This window comes from Cupressus sempervirens, chromosome 5, assembly GCF_028749045.1.
Source record: "Cupressus sempervirens isolate cs-2001-9-10 chromosome 5, ASM2874904v1, whole genome shotgun sequence".
NCBI lineage: Eukaryota > Viridiplantae > Streptophyta > Pinopsida > Cupressales > Cupressaceae > Cupressus > Cupressus sempervirens.
In genome coordinates this window covers 333,313,908-333,329,638 of record NC_143122.1, presented here as the reverse complement: position 1 = coordinate 333,329,638, position 15,731 = coordinate 333,313,908, and the positions used below count along the sequence as shown (strand labels likewise).

The 15,731-nt window shown below is 34.7% G+C and overlaps 1 protein-coding gene across 1 annotated transcript in view; it reads right to left on the bottom strand.

Annotated features, from left to right (window-relative positions):
• LOC149556056 (uncharacterized protein At2g33490-like) overlaps positions 1-14,719 on the bottom strand; it is a 130,717-nt gene extending 115,998 nt beyond the window's left edge. Inside the window, exons 1-2 of the mRNA XM_089830180.1 lie at positions 14,204-14,719; positions 631-703 (exon numbers count right to left, since the gene is read on the bottom strand). Coding sequence (XP_089686306.1) covers positions 631-703; positions 14,204-14,323 — 193 coding nt within the window. The 5' untranslated portion in view covers positions 14,324-14,719. The remainder of the gene's footprint in view (positions 1-630; positions 704-14,203) is intronic.
• Positions 14,720-15,731: the final 1,012 nt, after the last annotated feature.

Sequence of the window (15,731 nt, the reverse complement as noted above, 5' to 3'; positions counted from 1 at the left end):
CTTGTCGTCCCTATCCCCAAAATGGCGCGAAACATAGCATATATGTATATGTGTATGTATTTATGTAGTAGATGCATGCATGCATATGTGCATGTGGATGTGATTGTAGCTCTATGTGTGTGTCAAAGTGCATGCATGCATCCAAAAGAAGAATAATCTAGTCCATCACAAGTAGATCATGCCATTGCACTTGCACTTTCAATTTACCAAAAATATCTTCATCTACATAATTTTAAATTTACCGGCTTTTGCCCTACAAAAGCTTATTAGATGCAAAAATTGAAATTGTGTATTGCAGAAGTAAAAGTGGTGAGAAATATAATGAACACAATTGGTTTGAACACTACAGAAGAAAAAAGCCATGCTATTCTAATTGGAGATGATCTTCAAAATCAAATAGTCAAGGGCAATGATTCGTCAAAGATAAACTTACAATGAATAATGATACACAAAGAGCTTCCAGTTTGAAAAGAAATCACAAGAATATTATGAAGCCAACCAGAAAATCAATATTCTAAAGCCTAAACTAGAAAAAAAATCTATTTTCAAATCCTTCAATACATGTACAATGCCAATTATATCATCCAATTCATGGACTACAATGATAATCAACAAAAATGAAATATGTACCATGAGCACAATTGGCTATCATTGCAGAAGAAGAAAGCAAACTCTCATAGCATCCCTTCAATTCTTGAATGTCCTGGCATTAAACAAACAAATGAATAACCCTTACAAAAGTTGGACACTACTTGCTGTTAAAAACTACTTAAAAGTATATTCTCATTATTTCATATCAGGCCCAATGTAAGTCATCAAAAAGATGCAAACTATATATAAAATAAATACATGGAAATTGACCATTTTCCTTGAGAATTCAAGCATTTCAAAAAGGCATGCTCCATTAAAGATCCACTTTCTTCCACTTCAATTCACTAGTACTAGAAGTAAAGTTGTACCAGGAACCAAAATTTAAGATCCAAAATATTCCCATCAAGGTAGTTTGCATGCAAAATTAAACAACGTAGTTACAAAGCAACAAAATTCCTAGCAGCTTTCAGAAAGTTTTGCTGACACATAAGGTTTGCGTCTGATACCAAGATTGCATTCAAAATTATTTGACAAAGTATGGCAGAAATTTCTTGTTCCATACATCACTCATAACAAAATCCTTTGGTGGAAGACTCAAGGAGCTCCATGCATTGCATTTACAAGCAGATGAAGAGACAATAATTTGAGGGAGGAAGTGCAGCACTTGAATAAGAGTTACAAACTAAATGGTCCAGACATGGAGATAGCATGGGTGGTACCATGGAGAAGTTTAAAAAGAGGAATTGTTGGCAAAGCTTCAAGGTGATGTTTAAGGAGAAAATAAGAGCAAAGAGTTAACCCAAAAAAAAACAGCAGCATCCACTAAAGATGCAGAGACTATGACAGAGGCACACACTTTAAGCAGTTCACCACAAGTTCTCTCTTCTAATTAAGCATTAATGAGTCCTCATTTTGTGAGATATACTTAAGGTCTTGGCTCTATGTTATTGCATGGAAATGGATACCATAGAAATGGTATTGTCAAGGACAGCCAAGACCCAGCTCCAATTGATGCTGTAAAGAAACCATCATATGTTCACAGTGAGTATGGCAGAAGCTATAGGACAGACCAAGCAAGGCTTGCTTCAAAATAGAAGCATGTCCAAACCATTAACATAACAAAAACAACCAGAAGAATGTACTCATATTTTCTCTTTGGTATTTGTGAAGCCGTGAGTTGATTGCGAGAATTCAAGAAAATGGCCAACAAGCACAAGATAAGATAAATTTATTAATGTCTAACAAAAGACCACAAAGGGTCCAAGGGACTGCCAAACAAATGACAAAAAGCCAGCCCACAGCAGGGATATGGAAGGGCGCCTAAGGGAAAATAACAAAGAAAATAACAAAAAACAAAGCAAGCAAACAAGCAACAACAAAGAAAGAGAGAGGGTGAGGGGGTCAGAACAAGAAGAGAAGGGAAAAAAACTTCTCACCTTAAGAAGCCAAGGAAGGACTTTAAAAAAATGATGGCCTCCAAGCCAAATAATGCAAATGCAAAGGAAAAAGATGGGGAGATTACACTCCACTAAGTTCACCACTTGGAAATCAAAGGAGGAAAGGAATCACCCAACAAGAGTGATGTACACAAGTGAAGACTTCCAGCTTTTGTTCCAATTGTATGAAGGCCATGAGGCAAATCAATGTTGGTTTATTATTCTTTGCACTTGTTGAGCAGTCCAATTGAATGGCTATATGGGGAGATTACACTCTAATAAGTTCACCACTTGCAAATCAAAGGAGGGAAGGAATCATCCAACAAGGGTATGTACATGAGTGAACACTTCTAGCTTTTGTTCCAATTGTATGAAGGCCATGAGGCATATCAATGTCGTTTTATTATTCTTTGCACTTGTTGAGCAGTCCAAATGAATGGCTATTAATGTAACGTAGGGACTCCCCCCAACCCTCGCGCACCTGGTTCAGGGACATCCTTGAATTGGGAACTTGGCATTCTCAAGTCCACCCACCACCACCTTTGGGCCACCAAAGCTACAACACGTGTTAGAAAGGGGGTTACTGGCTACCATAAAGGTATTGTTACACACACTACAAATGCATTTTTATGAATGTATGCACATGATTTTGTAATTGTTTTGATATCATACTACTTGTTATAATCATCTTTATGATATTTCTGATATTAATGTTGCAATTTTGCTATGTTCAAGTATTTGGTATTATAATTTATTATTTCTTCTACTATTATACATACAGTACCTCCACCCCCTGCCCCCACCATCCCCAAATTGAGGCCATTTTTTCCCCACCTTGGATGGTTATTGCAATGTCCATCAATGCCCAGGTTACACTGATGACTATATACAAGAAGAAACATTCCATCTTTAAGAAGACCAGGCTCTTTATAGAAGATAAGAAAGGAAAGATCCACTTGTTGTGACCTATTCACACATTGTCCATCAAAGATGGGACCCCTATTTTTTTCTCTTTGGCCTTTTCAGTTTTGGCTTTCTTAGTGGTTCTAGCTCTAGTCTTTGGAGGTTCCTTGCATTCTAGTGGAGAGGAGTTGTGTTTTCGACAAGTCTTAAATCTTGATTAATTTCTTGCTTTTTGGGAGTTCCAATCTTGAGTTGTTTCCTAATTTTGTTTTTGCAACTCTCTTATTTCAATTTTAATGATGAACACGAAGGAGACAATCTCGAAGAGTACTTCAAGAAGGGACTATCAATGTGTCTAAGTGAGTAACAAAGGGCGCAAAAAGAATCCAAAAGTCGACATGAAAGTCACTAAGTATGAAACCATTCCTATCATTCGAGGAAGAGGGCATGGTGAAATGATCACGCTCGCATGAAAAAAAACTAGGTTGGACAAACATTGATCCAATTGAAAAGTGAACTACTGATCTAACCTAGAACCAAAAGTTTAAAAATATAAAATACAATGTCCATGGGCCCACCCAAGATGCACTTAGGCAAAACTATAGCATGGTCATGGAAAGAAAAATGTATTAGATGAGTCCACCACTAGCCCCAAAAGAACATTCAGCATGTTTTAGTCAAAGTGAAGGAACTTTAATTAAAAAGATTGTCCTCCAAGCAAGCCAAATCATGCCCACACACGAAAAGACATAAGTTAGGGAAACTCTTTTTTTAAGAAAAATCAACGACCCCTCCCAAATAGTGGTTAAGTGCGGAATTAGCATTTTGAAGAAATTATGCTCGTTGAAAGCTAAAAATTGTGATCCAAGCTCAAGTTGTCATGAGAAGGAAAGAATGCATCCAGTGCATGACATAATCATTGAAGAAATGGAAAGAAAACATCCACTATTGATCAAAAAACACAATCCAGCGCGTAATAAACAAAGTTAAGGAATTTCTTTTTAAATCTAACCAAAACGTCCCCCATGAAGAACAAATCATGCTTTTGAAATGAAGGAAGCATTAATGCACTCGAGTGCATTCTCGTTCCTATGAAGTGAAAGGTGGTCTGAAGGAAACAAAGAGAGGGTATTTGTCCTTGTCCAAGTGTGTTTTCATGATAGCCCTTGCTTAAATAAGCCCATGAATTATAGCCTCCCAGTTTGATTGGAGTGCCAACACAAGAATCCTCTTCTGATTTTATATTTTGTAGACACCAAATGTGTCCCAAACAGGGAGTATCTTGTGCTTATCTCCATAGTGCGGTGATAATGGCACATATCTATGGTTATTGAGGAACAATGAATATATGGTAATTTCCATAAATGAATTCCAAATATGCCCAGCAGATTTACTAGTCACAAAACGTTTATCAATAAAAGAAATGAAGAAGTTCCAAGTCACAAGAAGTAGTCAACAAAGTCTATGGTGATGCATTTAGCGCTCATAATGCAGAACTTAGTAATGAAAGGGAATGATGTAGATAGAAGGATCGAAGGAAACTTTCACCCCATTAATGAGCACCCAGAACAATGAAGAAAGTTTGCAAGTAAAAATTGCACATAAATCCACCATGCCCAACACAGATTAAAAAATGTAATGAAGAAGTACGTAGAGCAAATAAAAATTGAAAGCATGCCGAGCACTAAAACGTGGTAAAGAAACCTGCCCTCCATGGACACAAAAGCACGTCCACCATGTTTCAAACACTGGAAAAAGGAATGAGTCTTTCATGGATGGCAAAGGGGCTCGAATGCTTTTTGCACTCAATGAAGGAATGGTTCCAAAAAGTATAATCTGCCTAGACTTCCAAAACATGCTTGAGCATGAATTCCTCTGAACGTCTGGGAGGCGCTTCCGAGTGGCTTCCATAGACATCTTGGCAACTCCAAAATACTCTGTGGGCCCAGCACCTTAAAAAGTGTTTGTTTGCTTTTTTTGCCACTTACACATTCATTTAGCACATGCCAAAAAGACTTTTTCAACCTATTTTTTGCTCCTAAACCCTAAAAAGGTTGTAAAAGAGGCCATTCAACCACTCTATATCTTGTTTTCACAGTTGTTTCTTTTCTCATTTGGTCTCCATTTTGGCATTTTGAACACAAGGTGATTACTTTTGAAGAGGATTGTTTGTAGGGCGAGACATAGCTTCCACAAACAAGTTTTAATAAGCATTTGATCCCATTCTTGGGTTCTTTAGTTATTATTTTTGAGATTTCAATGAATTTTTTCAACTTTTTTCATTTCTTTTTTAAAATAGAAATGAAGAAACAAGTTTAGCTATCTATTTTATTAGCTTTGTATCATTTTTTTGCACTTGTATGCTTGATGTTCATAGTTTTTATCTAATTTAAATTTATTTATTTCTTATTATAGGAATAGCAAGAAATTAGATTGTATTGTGCAAGAATGAATGCCACCAGTAGTCAAAGTTCAATGAAAGGGAAATGAATCGATAGTTCTAAAATTGATGTAGGATTTCCTTTATGGAAACATGCCACAAGAATCTCACAGGTTTCTAGAGGTGGCTCATATATTTGGAAGTGTAATTATTGTCAAAGTAACAAAGGCAAAGCATTCAATAGCTCATATTCCCAGGTTAAACTACATTTCATGGGCTCTGCTGGTAAACGATTTGCAATGTGCAAAAGCACAAATAGGAAGTGGTTGTCCAATGCACAAATAACTTTATTTGTGAAAGAACAAGAAGTTGCTGATAAATTGATTAAAAAGATCAAAACAAAGCTTTTTTCAACCTCCATCCTCAAGGAAAACAATGCAATTACCCACGGAACCAATTGTATCCTCTAAACACCTATTCGACACCGCATTTAAAATGGAGGCAAAAGAGCTTGTTGGTCAAGCCAATGCACATTGCCTCTATGCCAACGGTCTTCCTTTTAACTTGGTGAGATCACCATATTGGAAGGAAATGGCGGCAATTGTAAATAAAGCATTGGTTAATTATACAAGTCCTAGGTATGAAAACGTGCGGACCACTTTATTGCAAAAAGTGAAGGCTTGTGTAGAGAAAACTTTTCAACCAATTGGAAATTCTTGGAAAACTTCGGGAGTTTCTATTGTTTCAAATGAATGGAAAGATACGAGAAACCGACCATTGATTAATGTGATTGCAGTGTCACCCAAAGGGGTAATGTTTTTGAAGACAGTTAATTGTGACAAGTGAAAGATTCATTATTCATTTCCAAAATTCTCATTAAGGCCATAGAGATGGTGAGTACTAAGAATGTAAACCAAGTGATTATAGATAATGCAAAAATTTGTAGGGGTGTATGCGCTTTGGTTGAGGGTCAGTATGACCATAATTTCTGGACACCGTACATGTACACTCCTTAAACTTGGTCTTGCAAAAGATTAGCACTCAAATAGATTGGGTGAAGCAAATTTACCAAGAGGGGGAGGAGATACAAATGTTTGTGACAAACCATCACATGTCACAATTGATATTTAGATCATTCTCCAAATTGGAGTTGTTGAAGTTAAACTATAATTAGTAAATTTTATTTATTTATTTAATTTAACTATATTTTATGTCATGTCCAATTATTAACGTATGTATAACTTTGTTTGACGTGTTGTTATGATTAACTTACTTAAGTGGCTGAAACCCAATTTGCATCTCATATTATTGTTATGAGACAACTTGTCAAGGTGCAAGGAACATTAAGCCAAATGGTTATTTCTAGCCAGTGGGGTATATGGAAGGCTTCAAATTCAGAGAGGGCACAAAAGGTCAAGGCATTGATCTTCGATGACAATTGGTGGCTCGTGTGCAATTTGTATCAGATTTCACGGACCCTATCATGACTATGCTCCACTTTGTTGATACAAATAGAACTTGTTTGGGGGAAGCCTATGATGGCATGGATGCAATGGTAGAGAGGGTAAAACTTGCTATACAAACACATGAGAATGACCCCACAAAATGTGAAGCCTTAAGCAAATCAACTAGAAAAAATCATTCATCATCATTGGGAAAAAATGACTACCCCATTGTTGCATATGCCTCATCTCCAAGGTACTATAGCAAAGAAGTACTTGGTATGCCAGATACAATAGCACTATATGTAGATGAAAAAGTTGCTAGTGGGTGCTACGAAGCTTTAGCGAGACTCTTCTTAAACTATGACATCCATGAAAAAGTTATAGACAAAATTTGGCTTGTTTGCTTCAGGAGCATAACTTAGTCTACTTGAAATAAAGACCAATGCGACATGGGAGCTATCACATGGTGGTACCTCTATGGTCAATCTGGACCATTTAGGCACCTACAACCTCTCACAATCAAAATCCTCTCACAAGTAAGTTTTATTTTTTTTTAATTTACCACATGTAGTCTCCAATTCTTTAAATTGCTTTTCATTTTTATGTTTTACTTTAACAATTAATTTTGTAATTGTGAACATTGTCCAGGTTGCAAGTGCTTCTGTTGCTGAATGGAATTGGAGTACATACTCCTTTATCTACTAAGTGAAGCATAACCGATTGGGCTCTAAAATAGTTAAAGACTTGGTTTACATTTAGACCAACTTGCATCTTTTGTCACATAAGGAGGATCACTAAAGGGAAGGGGCAGCCAAGGTTTGGGATGTAGAACTTGAGTGTGCAAACTTTGATCCAACAATTCAAGATCTTACTACAATCATGGATGATGATGTTGATAACATCATGACACATGGAGCATCTAGCACAAGTGAAACTGTTTTCAGTTCAAATGATCTTGAACTTGCAACTATTGGAGTTGCAGATGATGAGGATTTTTTGCCTAATCTATAGGATTCAGATTCAGATTGATGAACATTGTATCATGAACTATATTTTGATTTTGTAATTGTGATGATTTGTTGATTTGCATTAGAACCGTGAACGTAGACGCATATGATATGGTTTATAAATTATAAATTATAATCTTATTGAATATTTGAATATGTATTGGTGAAGTTATGTGATAACCCTATATTGACATAATTAATTCTCTAAATATTTTAGTCAGTGATATCAAACCAAATAAATATTATTGATGAAAGTATCAATCGATATTGTTAAAGGATAATAATCAATGATAACTCAATATTCAATAATATAAAAGATAATATTAAAATACAAGTCAATATTAAAATTCATCTATTTTATACCAATAGTTGATTTTATATTTATATATTAATAATAATAAGTCATGAAACATATAATTGATCAATACATAATAAATAAATAGAAATTGATAAATTAAGAATGTTTTGTATATAGTGACTGCTAGACCAAAAGGTCACGACTTTTGGTCAGTGACTCATAGATTTCTCTCACTCATATAAGAGTAAGAGCAAGGAAGAAGAACAGGGCACCATCAGGGGAGACAAGGAGAAAACATAGTTGAAAGAATCAAATGACGAGTGGAGACATGAAGTTGAAGAATAGACAAATCGATTTTCATAAAGGAATTATCATCACATAATAGAAGATAACAAAGAACTTTCAAATACCATGGACGGTGACTTGGAGAGGGAAGAAAGGATAGAGCAAATCACCAAACAATCCAAGCAAAAGGTTTCTATCTGCCAAATTGTACCCAGACACATCGACGCTAAGTATTGGATGGACATCATATACAAACACGTGAGCAGATATGAAGAAGAGTCAACATCAAACGTAGATTCATTACCCCCCCCCTTTCTTGAGGAAGCGAAAGTAAATATTCAAAAGTAAATATACGGAGTGAAAGTAAACATCCAGACACATCCATTCAGACAGGACAAACTAGATTCCACATAAGGAATCGGGCACTTGTATCTGTAACTTATAAAGACAAATAAGAACGACATCCAATCATTCCAAGAATAGATTAAATACACCCCCCGCAATCTGTAATACATGCCTTTGGCTAAGACAGAGCAATAAGGAAGATATCGAGTTTCTTATATAGGAAGCCCAAGTTTACCGGACAACCAGTAATAAAGGAATATTCAACATTTGTGTCACTCTAATGTAAACAATTCAACCTGTGATTTGAGCCATTAAAAACAATGTCTGAGAGTTATAACTGACATAACAGAGGTATGTTAAAGGTTGAATCTACGAACTTAAATAAGAATCCACAAAGACCAAGTAGAATCTTGGTAGAGAACATTCAAATTGAATGTCGATTTTTCATTAGAATGAAACTCAGAATCTAGAAGGCATTCAAATGAATGTTAAGGTTCCAAATAGGAACCCAGGGAAGGAATTTTTATGAATCCTTAGAGACAATATAAATATTGTAGAGGTCAAACATGTGCATATGTCAGAGACAAGAGTCTTGGTAGAGGTGGGATCTCTACCAAGTAGTGTTACCGGAGATCTCAAAAGAGGCCTTAGGAAGATGCTCTTTATATCACAATTGCCTAATCAAGAAGAAATTCTCACTAGAGGGTTGGGTGATTTGAGAAGAGTTTCTTCCGAGGGATTAGGAAGGGTTAGAGGGGATAGTATTAATACTATTAGTTCAATATTTCTAACATATTTTTTATACATGTTTTTCTATTGTATTGACAATTTCTTGTAGGTTCCAACATTCCATTCAGTATCCAGATGAGGGGACATTACGAGTTACAAGCATCGTACTATCAAAGGTTTTAATTTTGTATATTTCTTTCACTATTTTATATATGTATATATGTATATGTGTTTTAATTTTGTATATTTCTTTCATTAATTTATATATATATACATATATACATGTATATGTATATGTATATGTATATGTACATGTATATGTACATGTATATGTACATCTACATGTACATCTATACATGTATATGTACATATACATGTATAGATGTACATGTACATGTACATATACATATACATATATACATATACATAAATGTATATACATGTATAGATGTATATACATATATATATGTATAGATGTACATGTACATGTATAGATGTATATACATATATATATGTATAGATGTATATACATGTATAGATGTACATGTACATAGATGCATATACATATATGTATATGTCTATGTACAAGTACATGTATATACATAGATACATATACATATACATATATGTATATGTATCTATACATAGATACATATACATATATGTATATGTATCTATGTATATACATGTATATGCATATGCATATATACATATACATGTAAATGTATATGTATATGTATATGCATATAACAAACTAATAGTTATCGAATACAACCGATTCTCTATTGTGAATTATGAAGAGTTACACCTATTCAAAGGAAAAGACACATATGTTCAGATTTTGCAAGATAAAAAGGAGAGTTATTTTATTCTGCAAGAAAGGTAAAAGAGCATAATTGATATAAAGACAGAACAGGAAGCATTGAATGAAGCTGTGAGAGCCAAAATAATGTGGAATGTAAGAGCAGATCAGAGCAATGCATAGAAGAAATGTAGATGAGTAATGAGCAGAATATAAGAGTCAGTAATTTGTGTGAAGAAGAAAATAAAGAAGTGAACAGATGGATAATAATAAAAAATAAAAAGAATAAGAAGGTGAGTGGTGGCATATATATATATATATATATATATATATATATATATATACATATGAATATATGTATATACATATATGCATATGCATGCATATTCATATACATATGCATATATGCATATACATATACATATGAATATGCATATATATATGTATATATATTCATATGTATATATATTCATATGTATACATATACATATGAATATGCATATGTATATGTATATATATTCATATGTATATGAATATGCATGCATATGCATATATGTATATACATATATTCATATATATATGTATATGTATATGCATATGTATATACATATGCATATACATATACATGTATATATGTATATGTCTATGTATATATACATGCATATGTATGTATATGTATATATGCATACACATATATATGTATATGTATACATATATACATATATATGTATATCTATATATGTGTATATGCATACACATATTATGTGTATGCATATACACATATATGCATACACATATATCATACATATGTATATGTATATATGCATACACATATATGTATATGTACATATAAATATATCTGTATGCATATATACATATATATCCACATATATGTACATGTACGTCTATACATATATATCCATCTATACATATATATACATTGTACATTTATACATATATATACATGTACATCTATACATATATATACATCTATACATATCTGTACATCTATACATATATATATCCACATATATACATATGCATATACATATACATGTATATATGTATACGTCTATGTATATATACATGCATATATATGTATATGTATATATGCATACCCATATATATATATATATATGTACACATACATACATATATGTATATCTATATATGTGTATATCACATATATGCATACACATATATATGTGTATGCACATATATCATACATATATATGTGTATATGCATACACATATATACATATATGTATGTATATATGTGTATATGCACATATACACATATATACATGTACATATGCATACATATACATGTATATATGTATGCATATATACATATACATATACATATGTATATATGTATGATATGTGTATATGCATACACATATATACATATATGCATATGTATGATATGTGTATATGCATATATGTATATGTACATATACATATATGTGTATGCATATATACATATACATATGTATGATATATGTGCATATACACATACACACATGTATGTGTATATGCACATATGTCATGCATACACATATGCATGACATATGTGCATATACACATACATGTGTGTATGTGTATATGCACATATATCATACATATGTATATGTATATATGCATACACATATATGTATATGTACATATACATATATCTGTATGCATATATACATATACATACATATATATAGATATATATGTATATATGCATATATACAGATATATGTAAATGATATATATATCCGTATCCCCCAAAAAAATTCACACACCCGCTTCCCTCATCCACATCGAAATCGGTAACTTGGATCAGAATGTATGAAGTAGGTGATGATGCTATTAGCATGTTAATATTGGCATAATGAACAAGTACATGGCTCCCATGTGTATGTCATTTGGATTTGATCAAAGGCCACTCCCAAATGGATGTCATTGTCGAATTTGATGACAGTGAGGTTCCTTAGAAGCACGTTCTGAATAATTTTTTGAACAAGCTTAGTCCAATATGCTATTACGAGAAATAGTTTCCCAATGTTACAAGCCATCCATATGAAGATTCTTTAAGGATTATTGTCTACTATTTTGGAGGGGAGATATAGTACATACGAAGGATGCAAGTACCTAAGCAGCCACACAGGCAGAGACATCCCAAGTGGGGCTGGGAGGACAGATGAAGGTTGTCATTATGTGCTTCTAGGCTGTGTGGAAAGGCTTGAGGCGTCTCGTATGAACTCCCAACTGTTTTTCCACAATGAGAATGAGTTTGGCGGATAGAACATCAAAAAATCCCATATGACCTACATCAGGATACTAAAGTAACAATTCCAATTGTCAAGCATTATTCAACTCTAGAAAGAGAATTTTAGAGCATATTGAGTAAAGTTTCAATAGAAGACATCAAATACGACAATTGTAGAAGCCTGGTCTATGTTAAATGCTTAAAAGATCAACTTGCTTTATACAGATATAAGTTATGATTCATCAACTCGACAAAGTTAACAATATTTTGTTTGAGTTATTGGGATAATGGCAGAGTTGGGCTCTTGTAACTTAGTGAGAGAATGGCCTAAGTTCAAATCTTTACCAGTGCAATTAAGCGGCCTTTAACTTTAGCAAACGTAGCATGAGGCTGCATGGTCAAATGAGCATGGGACGCATTCTACCATAACCTGTCCTTACAAATCCCTCAGGCAAAAATTTAGGAAATCAATTTGCTTCAAAGACATGTAAATATTTTGATATGTCTATGTATTAAGTTGTTTTTTATTCCTAGAGTTCGTACAATCGTGCGTTCTGCAAAAACATTAATTGATTGGTTAGCTTTCTATGCGCAGCCTTAACTTTGTGCATGCTTATATTTCTTGTTGTCTCTAGCTTCTATGTGTACTCTTGCCCTGCACATCTATGCACTTTGTTTTGTCATGCTTGTGTGTGTTAGGCAGCTTTGGTGGAGTGACACAGCTCTCACTTCATGTAGGCTCTGTTGGTCTTTGCACGAGCCCTTTTGGAGCACCTCCCATCCCACAAAGTCGCAAATAGCCTTTCTGTACCCTTACAATACCACACACAGACTTTGGTGCTTGACACAAAAGCCCTCTCCGCTCACTTTTGTTGCACCCTCACACAACTTTTACACAAACCCCACAGATAACTCCCCACGACATGCATCTCAATGGCATACCACCTTGGAAAAGCCCATGGATATCCGAATGTCAGATCAAATGACCAAGCCCTTCGAAAACTTTTGAGAGTGTATAATTGAGCTGGCATTGGGTAGATTGTAAGTGTAGGAATCATTGCACAAGTTGCACATTTCTCATCAGGTTGGGTAGCCCATGGTGACAGGTTTCACAATTGAGGTAATGCACATTGTATTTCTTATTTCTGCAAATTTAGAAAACTCCTTTGCTTCATTTCTTCCATTTTCTTCTGTGTTGTTTTTGTTTGTGTTCTGTCCTCCCATTTGTTGGTTGTTCATTGAGTCCGGAATGGCTGCTACAAATTATACACTGTAACTTCTAAAGTTTCACATCTACCTTCTAGACTCCTCCTCCGGGATCCGCAGATATATGTGTTCTGAAACTTTCATCACATCAATTAAGTTACCAAATCTTGCCCGAGCTGAATAGATCAATGGTAACACAGGTCATTTTAAAAACATAACCAAAGTCAAAGACTCCTCCACTATTATAATGGCGCCTACAGATCAATACTTTGACTGCCCTTTTTAAAGGATCGAGTTGGGCCAAAACAGCATAATTTTCAACCAAATTAATAGTAGGTCTCAACTGAAGAAAGAAATGGGATTATTGCAACCGTTGTGATGACTCAGCAGTGCCGCGGACAATTTGATATCATTAAGGTTATCAAAATTTAATTCATAATTAAGATCAAAAAAATTAGTGGAATCGCATTAAAAAACCAAGAAAGAGAGAGACGGTTCCATGAGTTTCGAACTGCGTACCTGCATGGCTGTTTTGAGCTCGTCGAATTCGGCCAATGCCCCTGCATCATCGTGGCCTTTGATACTAAACTCCTTCTTCTGGTTGGAAAAGCCACGCAATTTCCTCAAGGCAGATTTCATTATTTTCTCCAGCGGATTGCGCGGTTGAATCCGCTCGGCTCCTACTCCGACTCAATTTCTCAAAATATATATAGCATTCAGAGCAGGGGAAATGGATGCCGCACCTTACAAAGCCGCGGGTTCGAAACATCGCAGAAACTGCACTAAAAACAACGCGGTCCAAAGAATCTGTATTGGTCAAATTGCTTACTCCGGTGTTTGAATTAAGGGTACAAAATTCCACGTCGGATCGAAGGTCGCGCTGAATTAATTGCTCCACAGACAATGAATGGCATTTAGTAAACGGATCGATTCAGGTTTCGAGTTTAAGAAATGCTAAGTACGATTATAAGAAATTACAAAGCAAAGAAAGGCGGGCTTCTGCGTTGACAGTAAGAACTCGAGATAAAAAAATGTTGCAAAAAACTAGAGGTCGCATAGTCAAATCTTCTTGCCTCGTCAAAATATCTGTTCAAATCAAATTTGACTTCATAATTAACTTGTCACGGTCAAAATTAGCAACTTCAATGGCGATATGTAGAAAGAATTCAGAAACACATGTCACATACAATCTTAAAGTCAAAACCACACCGCCGTATGAGATCTTATTGGTGGAATTGGGTTCCTTTCCCTTAGAAGCCGTCGAATTGGTCTCGATGCTAAGCTATTTAAAAAAAACCCAAGGTCTAGAAACACATCGCTAGCTCAAGTGGAAAAGCACATGAATGAAGCAAAACGTCAAATGGATGCGAGAGTGGGATATCAACATCCATACTTGCCCGGATAACATTAAAGAAAGAAAGAAGTTTGTCATGGAAAAATTTTGCAATATTTTATGGACAAGGCACATAGGGCGGAAAAAATCTTATTACATTAAAGAATTTAACCTCACTTCGAGTCATGATGAAAAGGCCTATATAAGAGCACCTATTAATTGGAAAGCAAAAATGTTGATGGCACAACTCAAAACTAGTTCACACTAGCTGTGATGTGAAATTGGTAGATGGCAAATTCCAAAGGAAGAGTGGGCAGACAGAACATGTTTATTCTGTAATATGGGAGTAGTAGAGATGGAGCAACACCTTGTCAAGGATTGCCTAGCATACAGTGACATCAAATCTGGTTATACAGAGATATTGCAGAATAAGGACTTCAACTGCTTATTCGAGGAAGATCAAGTGAAGAGAATAGTGACTCTAATTATTAAACTTCAGAGAAGGAGAGACAAGTTAACCAAAACTTTGTGGCTAGATTAGTTCCACTCCTACCTTTGGGGGGTGATCGTGTGGGTACCATAGGCAACTTTAGCCTCGTGGACGTGATTAAAATCTATCATATCATATCATATCAAAGAGATATTGCACTAAAAAGAGAACATTAAGGAGTTGCGTGGAATATTAATGAGTTTGGTGGCATGTGAGTTCTTGGG